The 23,453-nt window shown below is 48.0% G+C and overlaps 1 protein-coding gene across 3 annotated transcripts in view; it reads left to right on the top strand.

Annotated features, from left to right (window-relative positions):
- LOC144611614 (protein phosphatase 1 regulatory subunit 12C-like) overlaps positions 1-23,453 on the top strand; it is a 62,084-nt gene that overhangs the window by 19,517 nt on the left and 19,114 nt on the right. For 2 of the 3 annotated variants that reach the window (XR_013549546.1, XM_078430825.1), the window contains exons 9-16: positions 1,181-1,281; positions 6,569-6,748; positions 11,957-12,054; positions 13,194-13,310; positions 17,520-17,610; positions 18,409-18,549; positions 21,826-21,949; positions 23,166-23,299. Coding sequence is in view for 2 of the 3 variants with exons in the window: in XM_078430825.1 (XP_078286951.1) it covers positions 1,181-1,281; positions 6,569-6,748; positions 11,957-12,054; positions 13,194-13,310; positions 17,520-17,610; positions 18,409-18,549; positions 21,826-21,949; positions 23,166-23,299 (986 nt within the window). In the remaining variant the exon portion in view is untranslated. The remainder of the gene's footprint in view (positions 1-1,180; positions 1,282-6,568; positions 6,749-11,956; positions 12,055-13,193; positions 13,311-17,519; positions 17,611-18,408; positions 18,550-21,825; positions 21,950-23,165; positions 23,300-23,453) is intronic. The other variant, XM_078430826.1, reaches the window with a different exon arrangement.

The following is a 23,453-nucleotide window of genomic DNA, read 5'->3' as shown; positions in this document are numbered from 1 at the left end:
CTGGCTTTATCTTGCACACTGTGATTGTAATCATGTATTGTCTTTCCGCTGGCTGGTTAGCACGCAACAAGCTTTTCACTGTACCTCAGTACACGTGACAATAAATTGTACTGAACTGAATAAAGATAAGGGTTAGAAACACGGTTATGCACTTTATGAAAGTTGAAACATTGCTTTGGAAGAGTGCTCATGCATGGGCTTTAACATCAATTTAAGAATAAGGGGTAGACCATTTAGGACTAAGATGAGGAAAAACCTTTTCACCCGGAGAGTTGTGAATCTGTGGAATTCTCTGCCACAGAAGGCAGTGGAGGCCAATTTACTGGATGTTTTCAAGAGAGAGTTAGAGTTAGTTCTTAGGGCTAACGAATTCAAGGGATATAGGGAGAAGACAGGAATGGGGTACTGATTGTGGATGATCAGCTATGATCGCATTGAATGGTGGTGCTGGCTCGAAGGGCCGAATGACCTCCTCCTGCACCTATTGTCCATCAGTGCCAGCGCATCTTCCTCTTACATTCTCTTTGTTCTACGATTTGATCCAAACGACAGTTTGCGATTGAGGATGCCAATTAGAACAGTATTTTTGCGTTAGATTACATTAGTTTATTGTCATTTAGAAACGATTGCAATGAAATTCCTTGTTCACACGACACTCACGGAGTGCAGGGACACATGGTAATATGTGGCGTTTCACATGACACTCACGGTGTGCAGGGACACATGGTAATATGTGGAGTTTCACATGACACGGAGTGCAGGGACACATGGTAATATGTGGAGTTTCACATGACACGGAGTGCAGGGACACATGGTAATATGTGGCGTTTCACATGACACGGAGTGCAGGGACACATGGTAATATGTGGCGTTTCACATGACACGGAGTGCAGGGACACATGGTAATATGTGGAGTTTCACACGACACTCACGGTGTGCAGGGACACATGGTAATATGTGGAGTTTCACATGACACGGAGTGCAGAGACACATGGTAATATGTGGCGTTTCACATGACACTCACAGACTGCAGGTACACATGGTAATATGTGGCGTTTCACATGACACTCACGGTGTGCAGGGACACATGGTAATATGTGGAGTGAGATTTAATCTGGAAGTCGTTTATCCTGCTCTTGAAATATTCCTTGTTGTCAATTCCGTTTTCTTTCATACGAAGCAGAAAAGAAGAGGTCTTCCTTGAACGATGCCGGCAGCGTGAATGGGACTGAGGTCTTGCCCCGCGTTCCTGCCGTTACTCTGGCACCATCCGGTCTCAAGGTAAGAATGATCCACAGGGCGGCCTCCAGCCCAACACTGCTCTGCAGTTGCAGGCGGCTGCCCTTGGACCTTCCAAGGAGAGATGTAGTGATGTCTGTAGATGTAGCGAGGACTTTCCCTTCACTGATCCCTGTGGTCAAAAACCGTCAGCTCAGTTTGCTGTGGTCCCTGCCACCAACAGCTGTGAAGTTGATAAACTGGCTGAGCAGCTACTCGGCTGGAAACTACTTGGGCTGGCAATTGCCAGGAGCTGGGAGGAAAGTGTACGTTTTAATTAACTATTCAGTGACATTAAAACATTAAAAATGAGAGTACATCATTAAGAGGGAATCTAAAGTATGATATAGGATTTTTGGGATCTGAAATGGAGACAGGAGAGATTGCAGTCGCTGGAATATTGAGCAGAAGGATAAACAACGGGGGAAATTGGCTTTGGGATTGTGAGTCTGAGACTCCCTGTAGTGCCCCTTGTCCATGGACACAGTTGTCATTATAACGCGACTTTCTGTGACACGAGGCTGCTTGGGAGTGCAATGATCATGTTATAGCAGAACTACCTGTACAAAGCTGCAGCAGGTAGCGAGCAGTGGGAGGGTTTACAACCATGCAGGTATTCAGTGAGCTTTAATGTCCCCTTTAAAACTCATTAGGATAGAGGCAGCAGGGAAACAGGCCCTTCGTCCCAATTGCCCACAACGGGCAACATGCTCCAAATGGCTGCGTTTGGTCCATATCCCTCCAAACCTGTCCTAACCATGTTATGATCTCAAGATTCTCAGGGGTATTAATCCTCAGCGTGTTCTCTGGGTTTGATCCTGACTTTGGCAGTTGTCTGTGTGGAGTTTGCACATTCTCCCTGTGACTCCTTGTGTTTTATCTGTATGCTCCGGTTTCCTCCCACATCCCAAACACGTGCGGGTTTGTAGGATAATCGGCCCTTGGTAAACTGCCCCTAGTGTGTTGGGAGTGGATGAGGAAGTGCGATAACACAGAACTAGTGTAACGGGTGATCATTGGTGGGTGTGGACCCAAGGCCCTGTTTCCATGCTGTAACTTTTCATTTTCAAATGACATCTTTAAGGACATGAGTAAGGGGAAGTCCTGATATTGGGTTTAGAGATACAGCATTGAAGCAGGTCTTCAGCCCACTGAGTCCGCACACTAGTTCCGATACGATAGAACTTTATTTATCCCAGGAGGGAAATTGATCTGCCAACAGTCATAAAACACAAAATACATGAAACATGAAATTAAAGTGATGAGTGGAGAGGATTGGGGATGTGCAAAGATTGGGGGGGGGGTCAGTCTCAGTCTATCCCACGACACAAGGGGAAGGAGTTGTGCAGTTTGATAGCCACAGGGAAGAAGGATCTCCTGTGGTGTTCTGTCCTGCAACTTAGTTCTATCCTGCACACTAGGAACAATTTACTGAAGCCAATTAACTTACAAACCTGTACATCTTTGGAGTGTGGGAGGAAACCGGAGCACCCGGAGAAAACCCACACAGTCACTGGTAGATGGTACAAACTCCATACAGACAGCACCCGTAGTCAGGGTCAAACCCGGGTCTTTGCCGCTGTGAGGCAGCAACTGTCTCGATCTGAAACATCGACTTTCCTTTTATCCCTGCAGACGCTGCCTGGCCTTCCGAGTTCCTCCAGCAGTTTGTTTATAATTCCAGATTCCAGCATCTGCAGTCTCTTGTTTATTTTTTCAAAATGTCAGAGTTTGCCCACTTCAGGAGTACTAATAGAATCCAGTGAGAAAGAACCTTGATGCTTGAGATGGTCGTTGAAACAGAATAACAAATGAGTCACTCTCTGGCCTTTCCCTTTGCTACAGAATATCCTGCATGTTGCAAGCCGTTTGTCAGGTTACTGTGACATCGGTCACAAATGGGAGTCCAATGTTTACGTCTGCATGTCGCTCAGTCTCTGGGGTTTGTCTGACGGTCTCATTATTAAGATATGTAGGAAGGAACTGCAGATGCTGGTTTAAACCGAAGATGAACACAAATGTTGGAGTAACTCAGCGGGACAGGCAGCATCTCTGGAGAGAAGGAATGGGTGACGTATCGGGTCAAGACCCTCCTTCAGTCTGAGAGTCAGGGGAGAGGGAGTCCAGAGATATGGAAGGGTAAGGTGTGGAAACAACTGATCAAAGCAGACGATGATGAGGAAATGTGGAATGGTTTATTGTTAGCTGAGGAGAAGGTGTCCTTCCTAACGGACAAACTCCACACAGACAGCCAGACAGCACCTGGGTCAGGTTTGGTCAGACCCGAAATGTCTCCCTTTCCTTCTCTCCAGAGATGCTGCCTGTCCCACTGAGTCACTCCAGCTCTTCATTATTAAGATGGTGGGGTGTAATTAATAGAGGCATGTGTCCATGCACACAGCACTGCGAGCAGGCAGGAAAGTGAATTTGAAGAAGGCGGATGTCGGGAACAGGAAATGTTACAGGAAGTACCAGTGTTTATTGGCAGCTCTGATCTCCAGACAGAGCCTCTTTAGTGTGTGTATCAGTGGGGAAAGCTGCACACAGTGGATGCCAGTGCAGCTTTCTGATTCTGGCCGGTGTCTACAGGCCTGACTTGCATATAACTAACTGCAACAAAAATGTTTTGCAGAGTAACATTGCCTTGCTGTGCTGTTTATTTTTAGCCCTGTAATTTACATTTTGCAACTGCTTAATCGGAACCCAGTTTCAGTCACAATATGTTTGCTAACTCTTCAGTTGTGACCTTTGTTTTGCATTGTGTGTGGCTGTTGGCATAGTGGAGTTCCTTTCAACTTGATTTAGAGCATTGTGCAAGCAAACATTTGAGTGCAGCTCTCTGCACACAACTATTACCTCACGGCTGCGAGATTTGGACACAAGCTGGAGTTCCTTACTGCCCCTGGGTGTTGCTGCTTCTGTGAAGGAGCAAGACTGTCCAAGCAAACACTAAGTGCTGGAGAAACTCAGTGGGTCAGGCAGCATCTGTGGGGGAGTGGACAGGCGATGTTATGCGTTCTGACCCTTCGTCCAGACTGATGGAGTGGGGGGAGAAAGCTGGAAAAGAGAGTTGGGGTGGGACAATGCCTGGCAAGTGATAGGTGGATACAGGTGAGGGGTGATTAATAGACAGGTGTAATAAGTGACAAAGGACACAAAAGGGTGTCTGATGATGAGTGGAGGAGTGAAATGTAAAGCTGGAGGGAGGGGTATTGGAGGGAGGGAACAGCGGGAGAAAGAGAAGGGAGGTAAAGGGGAAATGTGAGCCTCTGGATGCGAGATGATTATCAGAGTCAGAGTAAGGGATATTACATTTACATTAGACAATTCGATGTTCATACCATCGGGTTATCTTTTTTTAACATTAACTTAACAATCCACCATTGGCAGCTGCAACATCTAAATTCAGTTAATTAAACAAATTTCAGCTAAGAAAGCGGATAACAATAATAATGATCTTGAAGCTATTAGATTATTAAACACTTGAAGATGGTTCCAAATCCCAGCTCAGAAGGTGACTGCTGTCCTTGTCTCTCTGAACTCCCCACCGCTGATCATGGTTCATTCGTAATTGCCTGACAATATACTCAGCTCATCGTCAGTGAGGGTATCAAAACCAACTGAGGCTGTTTCAGCTGCTGTGTCACGGCGCCAGAGACCCCGGTTCAATCCTGACCTCGGGCGCTGTCTGTGTGGAGTTTGCACATTCTCCCTGTGACTGCATAGGTTTCCTCCTACATCCCAAAGACGTGCAGGTTTATAGGTGAATGGATCTGTAAATTGTCCCTACTTAAGTGCTATGAGCAGCATTAGGCCATTCGGCCCATCATGTCTACTCCGCCATTCAATCCTGGCTGATCTATCTTTGCCTCTCAACCCCATTCTCCTGCCTTCTCCCCATAACCCGGTACTACTCAAATGTGTAGGGAGTGGATGAGAAAATGGGATAAAGTGTAAATGGGTGATAAATGGTCAGCTGAAGGGCCTGTTGGGCTGAAGGGCCTGTTCCATACTGCATCATTCAATCATTGGTATTGAAGCCTTATCTGCCCGTTCACAGGGATGTAAAAGATCCCAGGATGCCGTTAGGTGAGCTGAGTGCGTGCGTAGAACACCCAGCTTCACACTGGTGCAGACAAATGTTCCAACGTCCAGTCACATCTTGGCCCAGCACAAACTCTGGCTTCACTTTCCTACGGCCCCATCATATCCACAACCCTGTCCAGCCCAGCACGGGCCGGCCATCCACGCCAGGTGATGGACCACTCTCAGCCCTGTGGACCAGCGCTTTATGTGTGTCTGCAGCACGCTGCCCCTACTGGCACCTCCACAGTTTAAAAACCTCATGCATCACTTGTTTTTACAACGTTTAATACTGCACAAAGATTACTCAAATGTATTAATTACATTAGGCAGTCAAGTCTTTAAACATTTTAAGCAGCTTATAGGACAATGATCTGCCATTGGTACCAACAGCAAGGAATGATGTGCGCACCTGCACTTTTCTGTCAAACAGAACAGCAGATCCTTCTCCTTGCTTTGGCCTTGGCCTTGCCACCTAGTCTGCATTCCTGGTCCGAAGTTTCCCAACTACAGGAAACGTCTCGCCATCTAACTGGCACAACTGCAGCTGTGGAGTTCAATACGTTTGCACACTCCCCGTGTTACATTTATTAATTCCCCATCATCAGAACTAATTTCTCCCAACCAGCACCTTGGGAAAGCTATTAAAATTGTAGTTGTTTGGGAGAACAGCACCACGTACATGTAGCTTGTAGCTCACAACCCAATGGTATGTACAATGAACTGTTCAATATCCCCCCAACCTGGGATACACACATTTCTCCCGCCATCTCTCACCACCCCAGTCACCCTGCTCCTTTCTACTCCTCTGTACCCTTTTATTCCCCTTCATCTTCCCTCTTTCCACTTCCTCCTGTTCCCTCCACCAACATCCTTCCAACATTACATTTCACTCCTCCTCCTCTTCTGTCCTTATCTGCCACTCTTTCGTCTCCTTTAACCTGTCGTATTTGTCACTTCCTCTGCACATCTGCCAAGCACCCCCACCTGTGTGCACCTGTCACCTGCCAGGCCTTGTCCCACCACTACCACCTCGCATTTCCAATATTCTCCCCCCACTCCCAATCCATCTGAAGAAGGGTCCCGACCCGGGACACGGTCAGTCCACTCCCTCCCCAGGTGCTGCCTGATCCACTGAGGTACTCCAGCTCTTTGTGTTAAGCTTTGCAGTACAAATGCTCGATGTTCTGTCCTTCATCCTCTGCAGTTTACTGGTCTGTCAGCAAAGCCTTTGGCCAACCAAGATGCCCCTCCCGCTTGGCAAACCGAACTTCGGAAAACCAGCAGTTACGTTGCGTTGCAGGATGCACAGATCATCTCGGACAAGCCGCCTCTGAGCAGCATCCGGCGCTCGGCTTCCACTCCGCGGCTGGGGGCCGACAGGAAGGTGGGTCGTTGCTCCGTGTACTCGATCGTGCTCGTGATACGGGGGGTGGTCTATGTGGGAGCGGACCTTGTAAGCCAGCACGAGAACTTGCTGTGGAGACAAGGAACGCAGATGTTGGTTCACAGAGAAACACTTTGCAGGTCACCAGGTCAGGAATCATCTCGAGAACATGGGTGGGGACGTTGCAGGTCGGGGCTCTTCTTCAGAATGTATTGATTATTTAAACTGGTGAATGAACCAATCTCTGTTTATTCAGTAATAGATGTCAATGCTATTTGAAATAACAAAAGCAGTATTGTCACCAGCCCAGCCCCCAGCGATTGGTCATGTAAATATGTAGGGTCATTGAATTGACCTGTAACTCAAATCGTCTTGAACAGATGGGTTCAATATTACACACGGAAGGTGAGACTCTGCATATCTTTAGAGGTATCCCAGAATGTAGTTGATTAAAAACAGATAATTTGGAAGTCAAATTGACGGCATCCTGGTCTGTGGAAACTGCTGCACCTGAGGATAGATGCGAGAAGCTGGAGTAACTCAGCGGGACAGGCAGCATCTCTGGAGAGAAGGAATGGGTGACGTTTGCATATAACAGCTTTATAAAATTGTAACTTTAGTAATTTATAGGGGCTTTTTCGGGTCGAGACCCTTCTTCAGACCCATTCCTTCCCCTGAGATGCTGCCTGTCCCGCTGAGTTACTCCAGCTTCTTGTGTCTATCTTTGGTTTAAGCCAGCAACTGCAGTTCCTTTCTGCACGCTACTTGAGAAGGAACTTTGCATTAAAGAGTCGAGGGCTTTCTTTGCCCATAGAGTTAGACCGTCGTACAATGAGTTTGATGATTGTGGACTAGTTGTAGCTGTTGGATGTGCTGGTAGATGCGATAGAAAGGGAGGAAGTGGGTGGGGCAGGGCAGCAGGCTGTCAATAGATCACTGAGAAAGGGGAAGTGTAGCCTGGGGACTGGTTCCCGTAAAGAAAACGAAGCCCAGTCTTCAGCTCCGCAGCCATGACACTTTGGTTCCTTTCTCTTTTTGTATCACCCCCCCTCTGCACTCACGTATGGTGTGATTGTTCCCAGCACAGCACAAGAACAGGCCCTTCGGCCCACAATGTCTGTGCTGAGCATGATGCCCAGACCAACTCTTACCTGCCTGCACATAATCCATATCCCTCCACTCCCTGCATATGCGTGTCGACCCAAAAGTTTAAATGCCACTATCGTATCTGCCTCCACCTCCACCACCACTACCCCCTGCAGCACATTCCAGGCACCCACTGCCCTCTGTGTAAAATAAACCTTGGCCCGCACATCTCCTTCAAACTTTGTTTGGGAGGCGCATTCCCAATCTCGTTGTACCCCCTGTACAATGACAATAAAGATATATTGTATTGTATTGTATTGTTTGACTTACCTTAAATCTTTGCCCTCTAGTATTTGAATTTTGCATCCTAGGAAAATGGTTCTGACTGTCTACCCTATCTATGCCTCTCCTAATATTATATACTTCTCACAGGTTTCCCCACAAACCTCTTGCTTTCCAGAGAAAACAAACCAAGTCTGTTCAACCTCTGCCTGTAGCTAATACTCACTAATCCGGGCATCATTCTGGTAAACCTCCTCTGCCCCCTCTCAAGCTTCCACATCCTTCCTGTAATTCCTGTTACCTCCTCCAGTAATTTGTTGCACACACCCATCACCCTCTGAGTGGAAGAGGTGGCTATTATATATTTCACCTCAAACCTACGTCCTCTGGTACTTGATTCCCCGACGCTGGATGAAAGACTGTGCATTCACTCTCTATTCCCCTTCTCTCTATAAAATCCTCATCTCTACAACGCACCTGAATCCTCTCCCACTTGTACACGTTTCAGTCAGCAAAACCCAGACAAAGCCAACATGAGTGGCTTCCTCCATCTATTGTACACTCCTCCCCCTTCTGTTGTGGGGTAGACTGACTCCCCTTCCCCCCCCCCAATCGTTGCACATCCCCAATCCTCTCCACTCATTTCAACTGCCGCCTCCTGAACGCTGATCATTTCTCCAGTTTCGAGGTGCAACTAATTAAAGTAGGCCTAGCCTACCCCCTCTTAATTGTTCTTGTGTATCGCCCTCCAAAAATGCATAAGGACTTCATCACCCAATTTGCTGATCTGATTTCTAGCATTTTGCCCAAATTTGACCGGATCATGATTCTTGGTGACTTTAATATTCATGTTTGCTGTCCCACTAAGCCTCTTGTGAGTGAATTTATGCACCTGGTTGAGTCCTTCATATCATATCATATATCTACAGCCGGAAACAGGCCTTTTCGGCCCTCCAAGTCCGTGCCGCCCAGTGATCCCCGTACATTAACACTATCCTACACCCACTAGGGACAATTTTTACATTTACCCAGCCAATTAACCTACATACCTGTACATCTTTGGAGTGTGGGAGGAAACCGAAGATCTCGGAGAAAACCCACGCAGGTCACGGGGAGAACGTACAAACTCCTTACAGTGCAGCACCCGTAGTCAGGATCGAACCTGAGTCTCCGGCGCTGCATTCGCTGTAAAGCAGCAACTCTACCGCTGCGCTACCGTGCCGCCCATCTGACTCTTCACACCACGGGACCCACTCACAAGTTAGGCCATACTCTTGACCTAGTGTTATCGTCCGGATTCCCAATCAACAACATTGAAACTACTGAAGCCTGTCTATCGGACCACAGCGCTATCATTTTTGACGCATCTCTGCCTTTATCTCCCGCAAAATCTCATCTCCCTGTTCGCTACTCCCGCGACATAAATTCATTGACTGCCAGTAAATTCTCCGAGGCTCTCACAGCTGCACCCAACATCTGCACTATTGAGGCCTCTCCCCCCCATCTCAGCACTGAGGATCTCGCCTCTTTATTTAATATCACTTGCTCTTCCATCCTGGATTCTATCGCTCCCCTTAAAATGAAAAAGCCTAAGCCCAAAGGTCGGCCGTGGCTCAATGACACCACCAAAGCCCTAAGAAGGGAGTGCAGAAAATCAGAAAGGAGATGGAAATGTGACAAGCTTCAAATTTCCTTCGAAATTCTGAGAAACAATCTTCTCAAATACCAGGAAGCAGTAAAGTCTGCTAGAGCACAATACTTCTCCGACCTTATTTCGAAAAACTCTCATAACTCCAAGGTCCTATTTAGAACAATTACCTCTGTCATATGTCCCGCCCCCAGTACCAGCTTAGTTGGGTCCCCTGCTAAGTGCGAAGAATTCGCTAAATTTTTCACCAACAAAGTTGAGAATATTAGAATGAACATTTCCCCTCCCACCCGTGACCTAGCTGTCTCACTAGTCTGTTCATCTAAATTGGACTGCTTCCAACCCGTCACTCTATCCTCCCTTGCAAAGCTTGTCTCCACTATGAAACCTGCAACCTGCCCCCTTGATCCTGCCCCCACTGCCCTTCTGAAGGATGTCATTGCAATAGCTGGTCCCAGCATCCTCTCTATTATCAACAGTTCTCTGGCCACTGGCACTGTTCCAACCAGTTTCAAGCACGCGGTGGTCCAGCCCCTACTGAAAAAACCTAACCTAGACCCCACCTTGCCTAGCAACTACAGACCCATTTCCAAACTGCCATTCCTGTCAAAAGTCCTTGAAAAGGCAATCCTTAACCAATTAGTGCCCTACCTGCACCAAAACACCATCCTGGAAAGTTTCCAGTCAGGTTTCAGAGCCCACCACAGCACAGAGTCTGCCTTGTTGAAGGTACACAACGACCTGCTTCTCGCCATCGACACCGGCGACTGTGCAATCCTGCTCCTTCTCGACCTCAGCGCAGCATTCGATACAGTGGACCACACCATCCTTATTGACCGTCTCCGGTACGCGGTTGGCATTGATGGCACTGCCCTGAGCTGGTTCGCTTCGTACCTCAAAGATAGGAGTTTCGCCATCAACATAGGCAGTTATTCCTCTGCTCCAGCTAGCCTCTCCTGCGGAGTTCCACAAGGCTCCATCCTAGGCCCCATTCTCTTCTCTCTATACATGCTCCCCCTTGGCCAAATCATTCAAAGGCACGGCATTTCTTTCCACTGCTATGCCGATGACACTCAGCTTTACCTCCCCCTGAAACCCAACAACCAGTCAAATTTAAACAGCCTCTCACACTGCCTTGAGGACATAAAATGTTGGATGGCACAGAACTTCCTCCAATTAAATGAGAGCAAGTCTGAGGTCATCCTATTCGGCCCCCCCGACTCCATCAAATTGATAACAGGCAGTCTTGGAAGCCTATCCTGCCTAGTCAAACCGCATGTCAAAAACCTCGGCATGATATTTGACTCTGCATTAAAATTTGATAAGCAAGTCAACGCTGTGGTAAAAGCCAGCTTCTTCCAACTTCGAACCATAGCTAAAATCAAACCTTTCCTCAAATTCGACGACACAGAAAAAATCATTCACGCTTTCATTTCCTCCCGCCTAGACTACTGCAACTCCCTATACACTGGGATCAGCCAATCTTCCCTGTCCCGCCTGCAACTGGTCCAAAACGCCGCAGCGAGACTCCTGAAGGGTACCCGTAAAAGGGACCACATCACCCCGATTCTGGCCTCTCTCCACTGGCTCCCTGTACGGTACAGAATCAACTTCAAGCTCCTCCTATTCACGTATAAAGCCCTAAATGGACACTCCCCCCCCCCTACATCAAAAATCTTCTAACCCCCCTCTCTAACTCCAGGTCCCTCAGATCGGCCGACTTGGGGCTATTCACTATCCCGCGGTCTAGGCTTAAACTCAGGGGTGACCGCGCTTTTGCGGTTGCAGCTCCTAGACTGTGGAACAGCATCCCTCTCCCGATCAGAACTGCCCCCTCCATCGACTCCTTTAAGTCCAGGCTCAAAACATATTTCTACTCCCTAGCGTTTGAGGCTCATTGAGGAGGCGCTGTGAACTGTTTGCGTGCTACTGTATGTTTTCATTTTTTTTCTATTGGAACCTAATCAAATGTACAGCACTTTGGTCAACGTGGGTTGTTTTTAAATGTGCTATACAAATAAAATTGACTTGACTTGACTTGACACTCATCACTTTAATTTCATGTATCTTGTGATTTATGACTGTTTGGCAGATCAATTTCCCTCCTGGGATAAAGAAAGTTCTATCGTATTGTGTATCAATTACAAAGTGTGAATGATAAATGATGTGGCGTGTTACCTGTACCTCCGCAGGGCAAGGATGAGCAGGAGCCCCGGCTAGCCCGAGTGCCTCCATCGCCAGTGGGCCGGTCGCTGAGTGTGCCAGAGACATGTAGTGAGCAGCCAGCAAGGTGAGTGGGCAGCCGGGCCACGTCTGTGCAGCATTCCAGGTCGCTCTTCAGGAACACGCTCGTGTTTAATCGGTCTTGGCACCACTTGTTTTAATTTGTAGTGTTACATGTGGCCTGACCTCCTTGGTTATCCGGTCCTAGTGATGCTTCAGCGGACCCCTTGGCTGATCAAGTCTGCTGTTGTTGATCCTCCACATCAGCCTCTTTCCCACTCCATTTGTGGGCAAGTTCTTCATTAGAACGGGTGTCAAGGGTAATGGGGCCCAGGCAGGAAGATGGGTTGGGGAGGCAGCGATCAGCCATGGGTGAATGGCAGAGTGGACTCGATGGGCCGAATGGCCTAATTCTACTCCGACAACGTATGAATATTTTAATCCCTTCCGATCAGATCCTTGTTCTGATCCTTTCCCCTGTTTAATTTCCTTGCCCCTTTCACAGCAGCTTTAAATTTAATCATCCATGTTCTTAAAATATTAAAGTGTTTGTGCTCAGCATCTCTCTCCTCCCTCTTCTTATCCCAATCTATTGGTATATCCTTCTGTTCCTCTCTCCCTGATTTATCCAGATTCCCTTTAACAAACGTTCTCAGTTTGCATCATACCTTGTGACCTCCCATCTCGCTTGCTCTTCACCCTCGCACAGGGTGGCACGGTGGCGCAGCGGCAGAGTTGCTGCCTTACTGCGCTTACAGCACAATAGACCCGGGTTCCATCCCGACCACGGGTGCTGTCTAGGGAGTTCATACGTTCTCCCCGTGACCACGTGGGTTTTCTCTGATATCTTTGGTTTCCTCCAATGACGTACAGTTTTGTCGGTTAATTTGCTTGGTATGAATGTAAATTGTCCCTGGTGTGTGTAGGATAATGTTAGTGTTCGGGGATCGCTGGTCAGTGCGGATTTGGTGGGCCGAAAGACCTGTTTCCGCGCTGTATCCCTAAACTAAATGAAACACGCCCCCTTCCAACCCTCCTCTGCCACATAGAACATTAATGATTTTTAACTTTATCAAGTCCAGATCATTTTTTAAAAGCTGAAATGTTAACTCTGATTCTCTCCACAGATGACCCTGATCTGCGTATTTCCAGCAGGTTAATTTTGTTTTTATTTGATTGTGATTATTATTCTCTGTGTACTTGTAGCTCAACATATCAGAAAGTCAGGGACCCACGTTGCCAACTCCCATCGGACGTGTCAGTCACTCACCAAGGAGAACCCACTGTTCCCATCAGCAACGTGGACTTCAAAGAGAGGCGCAAGTAAGGACAATCTGACGCTCGTTGGCAGACGCATGCTAAAGCAAATTATGATGGAAACATAAATACAGGCAAATACTCATCAGGTCATGTCTACGGAGAGCGAGAGGTTTGAGATTGGCGGCCTCTCTTGGAACTGTCAACAGTTTTCCACCCAGCACAAAGCAGAGGTTTAGCAGGTGACAGGAAGAGAACAAGATAGCAAGTTCTATGGCAGAGAAAAGTAGAGGTGTTGAACAACAAGTGTTATCTGAGGAAAGATATTCTTGCCATAGAGGGAGTACAGAGAAGGTTCACCAGATTGATTCCTGGGATGGCAGGACTTTCATATGAAGAAAGACTGGATAGACTCGGCTTGTACTCGCTGGAATTTAGAAGATTGAGGGGGGATCTTATAGAAACTTACAAAATTCTTAAGGGGTTGGACAGGCTAGATGCAGGAAGATTGTTCCCGATGTTGGGGAAGTCCAGAACAAGGGGTCACAGTTTAAGGATAAGGGGGAAGTCTTTTAGGACCGAGATGAGAAAGTTTTTTTTTGTGAGTCTGTGGAATTCTCTGCCACAGAAGGTAGTTGAGGCCAGTTCATTGGCTTTATTTAAGAAGGGAGTTAGATGTGGCCCTTGTGGCTAAAGGGATCAGGGGGTATGGAGAGAAGGCAGGTACAGGATACTGAGTTGGATGATCAGCCATGATCATATTGAATGGTGGTGCAGGCTCGAAGGGCCGAATGGCCTCCTCCTGCACCTATTTTCTATGTTATCACGGTGTGTGAGAGAAGCCGAGGTGATTAGAGGGAGAAGCCGAGGTGATTAGAGAGAGAAGCCGAGGTGATTAGAGAGAGAAGCCGAGGTGATTAGAGAGAGAAGCCGAGGTGATTAGAGAGAGAAGCCGAGGTGATTAGAGAGAGAAGCCGAGGTGATTAAAGTGTGAAATAGGGAAGAAACTGTCTCAAAGGGAAGTGCAAAATGGTCACAGAATGTTCAAGAGGAAATGGAAGTTGGGGTTCTGGGTTTATTAATCCCAGGCTGATACAGGAACATGAACAAAGAGCAGGAGTACCCCATCTGGCCCCACACCTGCTCTGCACACAAGTACGTGAGTGATTTCTGCCTAAATGCTGTTTGATTTTCTCAGTACCCAGATATATCAGTTTCTGTATAACTCGGCAACTGAGGCTCCATAATCCTCTGGGGTCGAGATTGGCAAGGAGACACCACCCTCTAAATGAAGAAATGTCTCCTTGTCTCAGTGCATGTGGCCTAGCCCTTGTGCTCATGCTGTGCTCGCTGGTCTAAAATTCCTCGTTGGAGAAACACCACCTCTGTATCGAGCAGACTGAGCCCGATAAGAATTTTGCAAATTTCAATAAGATTATGCAGGTCTATTCCATTCAATCTTCCATTGTGCAGCAAACCCACATTGCCTGCAAACATGTCTATATATTCAGTGTATTTTTAACCAGCATCTGCTGTTTCTTCCAAAACATTCTGGCCATTATTTTATTACGGCAAGTAAATCATTTTTTGGAGCAGAGGAGTCCTTTACAGTACAAAGTACTCTGGGTGCAGTCTCGCCACGAGTCTGGGCTTCTACTTCTACTTCACCTTGATGATGGAGGTGTGAGTGTGACATACGAGACAGGCCATGGTTTGTGTCATGAGCTTCAGTGTGGACGAGTGAGGATAGGTCTACATTACTACCTGCTTCCATTGTTTATACACGTGATCCTTGCATCAGGGACTTGTCATTCAGTTGACATCTAAACCCAAGCACAGATCTTGCTTTAACTTGGGCATTGGAGAGGAGCAGTAAAATGTAAGTGGCAAGTCCTCTCCACGTTACGGCAGTGTACGGCAGTGTGCCACCCCTGTCAATGTTGACCGTGAATGATCAGCGCTTGTCGGCACTGGGCCTGTGCTCGCTGCAGTTTTGAAGAATGAGGTGGGGATCTCATTGAAACGTACAGAATAATGAAAGACTTGAATAGAGTGGATGTGGAGAGGATGTTTCTACTAGTGGGAGAGTCTAGGACTAGTTTTCATAGCCTCAGAATTAAAGGACTTTCTTTTAGGGGGGAGTTGAGGAGGAATTTCTTTAGTCAGAGGGTGGTGAATCTGTGGAATTCTTTGCCACAGAAAACTGGAGCCCAAGTCAGTGGATATTTTTAAAGCAGAGATAGATAGATTTCTTGATTAGTACGGGTGTCAGGTTATGGGGAGAAGGCAGGAGAATGGGGTTAGGAGGATCAGCCATGATTGAATGGCGGAGTGGACTTGTTGGGCTGAATGGCCTAATTCTGCTCCTATCACTTATGACCTTATGAACTCTTTGTAACTCGGTCAGTCAACGTCGGGAATGCAGATGTGACCCGTTCCCACCCGGCAGAAGATGCCTGCGGCCTCAACGTTTGACACATTCATCCCACTTGTCGCCAAATGCCCCATCGTCTGTGCGAGCTGTATGTAAGTCAGGGGTGGTAACCTGGGCAGGCCCTGTGCACGTGTGTGCTGGCCCTGTACACGTGTGTGTTGGCCCTGTACACGTGTGCGCTAGCCCTGTGCAGGACCTGTACTCGTGTGTGTTGGCCCTGTACACGTGTGTGCTGGCCTTGGGCAGGACCTGTACTCGTGTGTGTTGGCCCTGTACTCGTGTGTGTTGGCCCTGTACACGTGTGTGCTGGCCTTGGGCAGGACCTGTACTCGTGTGTGTTGGCCCTGTACTCGTGTGTGTTGGCCCTGTACACGTGTGTGCTGGCCTTGGGCAGGACCTGTACACGTGTGTGCAGGACCTGTCCACGTGTGCGCTGGCCCTGTACACGTGTGTGCTGGCCCTGTGCAGGACCTGTACACGTGTGTGCTGGCCCTGTGCAGGACCTGTACACGTGTGTGCTGGCCCTGTGCAGGACCTGTACACGTGTGTGCTGGCCCTGTACACGTGTGTGCTGGCCCTGTACACGTGTGTGCAGGACCTGTCCACGTGTGCGCTGGCCCTGTACACGTGTGTGCAGGACCTGTACACGTGTGTGCTGGCCCTGTGCAGGACCTGTACACGTGTGTGCTGGCCCTGTGCAGGACCTGTCCACGTGTGCGCTGGCCCTGTACACGTGTGTGCTGGCCCTGTGCAGGACCTGTACACGTGTGTGCTGGCCCTGTGCAGGACCTGTACACGTGTGTGCTGGCCATGTGCAGGACCTGTACTCGTGTGCGGGGAAAAACGTTTGGTCAAAAACTCTGGATTTGAAAGGTTGCCAGGGTGATGCTCTTTGTCTCAGCAGAGCAAGCATGAAGAGGATGGTACAAGCTGGGGAATAGCACAAGCAGTCACACTACCATGGCTTATGACACAACCCATGGCAGCATCCTCAGTCCAGGACACACTGGAGCACATTTTACAAATTTGATACGATAGAATGGTTCAAAATGTGATTAGGACTTGCATTTTATTGTAGATGCAGATACATGTGCAGCTCGATCAGTATGATGGAGTGATTTTTAAAGCATGCATTAAGGCAGAGGAATAACGGTCTTGTTCTGGTGTCCTAATGAAAGTTCTCTCCAGCAAAAGTGATGTTATAAATAATTGCCTGCCTTTGCCACAGTGGGTGGGGTCTAGATGTGTACACAAGCCAGGTACTATCGCAATGTTTAAGAAACATTTAGACAGGTACATGGATAGGACAGATTTAGAGGGAAATGGGCCAAACGCAGGCAGGTGGGACTAGTGTAGATGGGGCATGTTGGTCGGTGTGGGCAGGTGGGACTAGTGTAGATGGGGCATGTTGGTCGGTGTGGGCGGGTGGGACTAGTGTAGATGGGGCATGTTGGTCGGTGTGGGCGGGTAGGACTAGTGTAGATGGGGCATGTTGGTCGGTGTGGGCAGGTGGGACTAGTGTAGATGGGGCATGTTGGTCGGTGTGGGCAGGTGGGACTAGTGTAGATGGGGCATGTTGGTCGGTGTGGGCAGGTGGGACTAGTGTAGATGGGGCATGTTGGTCGGTGTGGGCGGGTGGGACTAGTGTAGATGGGGCATGTTGGTCGGTGTGGGCGAGTTGGGCCGAAGGGCCTGTTTCCACGCTGTATGATTCTATAACACTCTCTTTTACCTAAATTCATTCCCTCGTGCCCTTGAATTGTGAAGCTGTTGAAAGATATCCTTTGAATTCCTCCAGCTCTCCCAGTATATTTGTTTTAAATCCCTGTCTGATTTTGCAGATTGTACCTCACCCCGGTACGTGACGAGGAGTCAGAATCGCAGAGGAAGGCTCGCTCGCGTCACGCTCGACAGTCCCGGCGATCAACACAGGTCTGTGCTGACTGCTCCAGCAATGCTAACGCTACGTCATTGAGTCAAAGACCACCAGCTCCATTCATAGTTTCAATGCAGCTGCTAAACATGACCTGATGGCACAGTGAAATCTGCCAACAATCACTTTAACTGTCCTTTCGAGAAGCAGTCTTTATTCCCAATATTGCTTTGTATTTGAATGGAGAATTAACACATTTATTTCAAGAAAAAGCAGAAAATGTGAAATAAACGCTTCAAATTAATAGTATTTGAACAGCCTGGTGGTATTTTGAATGGGACACTGCTCAGAACAGAAACATAGAAAATAGATGCAGGAGTAGGCCATTCAGCCCTTCGAGCCAGCACCGCCATTCAATATGATGGCTGATCATCCACGTTCCTGCTTTCTCCCCTTATCCCTTGATTCCGTTAGCCCTAAGAGCTAAATATAACTCTCTCTTGAAAACATCCTTCTGTGGCAGAGAATTCCACAGATTCACAACTCTCTGGGTCAAAACGTTTTTCCTCATCTGAGTCCTAAATGTCCGACCCCTTATTCTTAATAAAACTGAGATCAAGTTTAAGAAAATGAAAAAGGATCACACTCAATTTCATTCTCACTCGGGGGGGGGGGGGGGGACGACACAGCAGACAGATTGTCCAGTAAAATACGCCCCCCCCCCCTCTCAAAATCCCTTCTGTTTCTCAGGATTTGGAGTTGCATTTGCCATTGATCAAATTTAAGATCAATATGAGGATACATGTATTTCAGGAAAGAAGCATTTCTTCTCAATGCGTGCATGCCTTTGTCTGCAGGGGGTCACGCTGACAGATCTAAAGGAGGCAGAGAAGACCCTTGGTATTTCTACTGAGAAGAAAACCCAAGAGCAACTGGAAAGGAGAGAAGAAGTGAAAGAGAACGAGGCCAAGAAGGAAAGTTCATTGAGTGAGGACAAGGTGCGTGGCTTACAATCTTACACTTGGCTAGCGTACAATCCAGTGGTGTGAACTCGCTGTTCCCCAATTTCAGGTGACCCACATCCACTCGCCCTATCCAGTTTTCTTTTTCCTTTGCTCACCCCTCCTGGTTCCATCGAACTCCCCCCCCACCCCCCACATAAAGCAAACCAGAGAACATTAACACAAACTTTTAAAACACACTAAAAATAACAAAAACGACAGACAGACCGTTGGCAAGGCTGCCATTGCTGACGGCGCCACCCGGTGGTATAGTGAGTAGCTCATCGGGACAGGCAGCATCTTTGGACAGAAGGAATGGGTGACGTTTCAGGTCGAGTCCCGAAACATCACCCATTCCGGAAAAGGGTCACGACCCGAAACGTCACCCATTCCTTCTCTCCAGAGATGCTGCCTGTCCCGTTGAGTTACTCCAGCACTTCGTGTCTATCTTTGGTTTAAACCAGCATCTGCAGTTCCTTCCTAAACAACTTAATCTCACCACACTGAGTAACAGTTACCATTGACTTGCCTTCTTGTGTTCTTTGTCTTTGTTGGCTCATCCATACTTACTGGGGAACTTGGACTCCTTTGCCCACCCAACTGTGGTTGCCATTGTGAATCTCTAAATCTAACAACCGGGTTTCTTTTGAGTTTCTCTCTTTAAGCTTTTTCTGTGCTAACTCTGCAATTCCCAAGTGCAGTGAACTGAATAACATTTCCGCCAAACTTTAAAGGAATCTCATCCCTCTGATCAAGTCCCATTGTACTTCTCCTGAGGTATTTCACCTGTTTAGGTGCTGCTATCCTCCATCCATGTACTTGGAGGTTCTGACTGTCGTTGTTTACAAATCTTTCACAGTACTACAGAATGTCGGGTGTGTACTTGCTTCGACACTTTCCTCTGATACGGAGATGAACTCTGCATATTTCTGGCCACATGCAAAGCTGCCCTCCTCACTTTAGATCGTTTGTGGCACCTCTCCCCTGGAGAGGAGTGGAACAAGTGGACAGGAGCTGAACACTGCCCATTAACGGGCAGGAAGGCACCGCACTGCACTGCCTGCCCTGACTGTGTGTGACCATTCTCATGGTGAACAATCAGATGTATCTATGAACATTTTACTGGCAGTTTCTGTCACACCAGACTTCTAAACTTTGCCAAATTCCCCTTTTCATTATTGTAAACCTCACACTTATATTTATTGTGAAATGCATTGCTGTTGCATGGTTAGTGCATTGCTGTTGATGGTTAGTGCATTGCTGTTGATGGTTAGGGCATTGCTGTTGATGGTTAGGGCATTGCTGTTGATGGTTAGTGCATTGCTGTTGATGGTTAGTGCATTGCTGTTGATGGTTAGTGCATTGCTGTTGATGGTTAGTGCATTGCTGTTGATGGTTAGTGCATTGCTGTTGATGGTTAGTGCATTGCTGTTGATGGTTAGTGCATTGCACTCTGCACAGTCCAGTTGCAGATGAGCCGCTGTGGGGCCGCTGTTACTGGTTGTACCTCAAGCCCATTTCAGCTACGATTGGGCAGGAAATCCATTTGTAAAGAGAGAAGACTGATGACTTGTGCATAGCAGATGGGTTTTCAACCATTACCATGGTTTAAATAGACTGCGTATGCTGGTAATTGAATTTTAAAAAGAGATAAATCTGCAGCAAAAATGACCCTGAAATTTGCCTGCATAAAATAGTTGCATGGTAGAGGTGGCGTTTTTATGTCTTGAATATAAAAAGCTAATGGATGAGAGTTGCAGCCTCATCCCACGCACACATTTGCATTTCTCTATCCCTTATTTGTATTTATGCGTCCGCTCTCTACTGGAAACATGTTCCCAATGTTGGGGGAGTCCAGAACAAGGGGCCACAGTTTAAGAATAAGGGGTAGGCCATTTAGAACGGAGATGAGGAAGAACTTTTTCAGTCAGAGAGTGGTGAAGGTGTGGAATTCTCTGCCTCAGAAGGCAGTGGAGGCCAGTTCGTTGGATGCTTTCAAGAGAGAGCTGGATAGAGCTCTTAAGGATAGCGGAGTGAGGGGGTATGGGGAGAAGGCAGGAACGGGGTACTGATTGAGAGTGATCAGCCATGATCGCATTGAATGGTGGTGCTGGCTCGAAGGGCTGAATGGCCTACTCCTGCACCTATTGTCTATTGTCTATTGGTGCTGAGTTAAGCATAAGCACTGGTTAATCTCCCTTTGCACCCCTTGATAGCTAAAGATAGACACAAAATGCTGGAGTAACTCAGCGGGACTGGTAGCATCTCTGGAGAGAAGGAATGGGTGACGATTCGGGTCGAGTCCGTTCATAGTCTGAAGAAGGGTCTCGACCCGTAACATCACCCATTCCTTCTCTGCAGAGATGCTGCCTGACCCGCTGAGTTACTCCAGCATTTACTCCCTACCTTCCCATACATGCTTTGATAGCTGCCTCTGTAGCTCTGTGTCAGTTGCCCTGCATTGACCTGGCATCATTCTTTAAGTTTGTGGTGCTGGACAAATGAAGGATTGAGGTGGTTCAGGTGATGAAAAGAATGGATGGAATAGATTGAAAGCATTACCTCTGATGCAGGAGTCCGCAATAAGAGGCCTGTTTAAAATTAGAGGGCCATTCCAGGAAGCATTTATTACCAGACCAATGTTAGAAGACCAATGGTCAACGGAAGCCTGATGAGTCAGCAGGCAGTTGGTAGATCAGTCACCACCCAATGACCCACACCACCCAATGACCCCACACCACCCTGGACCCACGCTCTCATCTCCTGCCATCTGGAAGAAGGGCCTGCTGTAATACTGTATGAGTTTTTATTTCTTTACTATTAAGTCTCGGACTAAACAAAGTGTGGTGTGTCTGTGTGTGTGCATGTCTGTGTGTATATGTCTGTCCGTGCGTGTGTGTGCCTGTGTGTATGTCTGTGTGTGCGTGTGCCGGTGTGTGTGTATGTCTGTCCGTGTGTGTGCGCCTGTGTGTGTGTGTATGTCTGTCCGTATGTGTGCGCGCGTGTGTGTGCGCCTGTGTGTGTATGTCTGTCTGTGTGTGTGTGTATCTCTCCGTGTGTGCGCCTGTGTGTATGTCTGTCCGTGTGTGTGCGCCTGTGTGTGTATGTCTGTGTGTGTGTGCGTCTGTGTGTATGTCTCCATGTGTGTGTGTGTGTATGTCTGTCTGTGTGTATCTCTCCGTGTGTGTGTGTGTGCGCCTGTCTGTGTGTGTGTGTGTGTGTGTGTGTGTCTGTGTGTGTGTGTGCGCGTGCGTGTGTGTTGTGCCTCCACAGGATGTGGCCAGTCGGCTGAGACCTGTGGCCGCGGCCGTTGCCGTTGGTCACTCTGGCTCGGCGCTTGCTCTTGCACAGCCCAGATATTCTGCTCCTACAGTTTCATTTCAGGACGCCGATACAGGTAATCTGAACTCACATCGCCAAGTTTCTTTCTTTTTTAGGGGATCACAGGGTATTGCCTGGGGTGGAGCATGACAATTATCTGGAGAGGCTGGCTCTGCTTTCCGTGGAGCAGAGGGGGGAACATGGTTGGGGTATATATAATTGAGGGGTGTCTAGATGAGCATTGGGTGCCCAGGGATAGAAGGCTGTGGGCCAAGGGCAAGGATTGATGCATGTGGATGCCCACAGCTCGGTGCGGACATGGTGGGTCGAATGGCCTCTATGTGCTGGATGACTCTGGTCTTTATTTTCACTGATTTTGTTTGCTCCTCATACCCTTTGGGACCCACAATACAAAAGGTTTGGGAAGACAGTGGCACAGCGGGTAGAACCGCTGCCTCACAGCACCAGAGACCCAGGTTCCATCCTGACTTCGGGTACTGCCTGTGTGGAGTTTGCATGTTCTCCCTGTGGCCACGTAGGTTTCCTCTGGGTGCTCCAGTTTCATAAGTTCATAAGTGATAGGAGTAGAATTAGGCCATTCAGCCCATCAAGCCTTCTCCGCCATTCAACCATGGCTGATTTATCTCTCCCTCCTCACCCCATTCTCCTACCTTCTCCCCATAACCCCTGACACCCACACTAATCAAGAATCTATCTCTGCCTTGAAAATATCCACTGACTTGGCCTCCACAGCCGTCTGTGGCAAAGAAACCCACAGATTCACCACCCTCTGGCTAAAGAAACTCCTCCTCATCTTCCTAAAAGAACGTCCTTTAATTCTGAGGCTGTGACCTCTGGTCCTAGACTCTCCCACTAGAGGTCTCAACCCAAAACGTCGCCCATTCCTTCTCTGCAGAGATGCTGCCTGTCCTGCTGAGTTACTCCAGCATTTTGTGTCTAGCCACGAGTGGAAACATCCTCTCTATCCAAGCCTTCCACTATTCAGTATGTTTCATTGAGGAGCCCCTGAGGTCCTCCCATATCCAAAGATGTGCAGTTTGTACATTAATCGGCCCTCTGTAAATTGCTTCTCGTGTGCAGGGAGTGGATTTTAAAGTGGGATAACATAGGACCAGTGTGACTGGGTGCTCGCTGGTCGGAGTGGACTGGGTGGGCCGAAGCACCTGGTTCCAAGCTGCATCTCCACTTTCTCTTGTTTAAGATTTCATTTATTGTAAGAGGGGGTTGCTACATGTAGTTACTGTGAATGGAGGAATTGCTTTTGCTTGCAGGTGCAGAGTTGGAAAGTGACAGAAGGGAAGAGGGGGACGCGGACTACAACAGTCGGAACCGGCTGTCGGCGCGAGACCGGCGGAAAGCCAGGAAGGAGCGCAGGTCTACCGCCAAGGCAGATTCCACAGAGGAGGTGAGCTGGTGTCCAGTGTACCTGGTCATATGGTCGGTAGGAATAGGAGTAGAATTAGGCCATTTGCCCGTTAAGTCTACTCCACCATTCAATCATGGCTGATCTATCTCTCCCTCCTAACCCCATTCTCCTGCCTTCTCCCCATAACCTCCGT

Source organism: Rhinoraja longicauda, chromosome 40, assembly GCF_053455715.1.
Source record: "Rhinoraja longicauda isolate Sanriku21f chromosome 40, sRhiLon1.1, whole genome shotgun sequence".
In the NCBI taxonomy this organism is placed as follows: Eukaryota; Metazoa; Chordata; class Chondrichthyes; order Rajiformes; family Arhynchobatidae; genus Rhinoraja; species Rhinoraja longicauda.
Note: the sequence above shows the minus strand (reverse complement) of the source record. Positions and strands in the feature narration are given on the sequence as shown.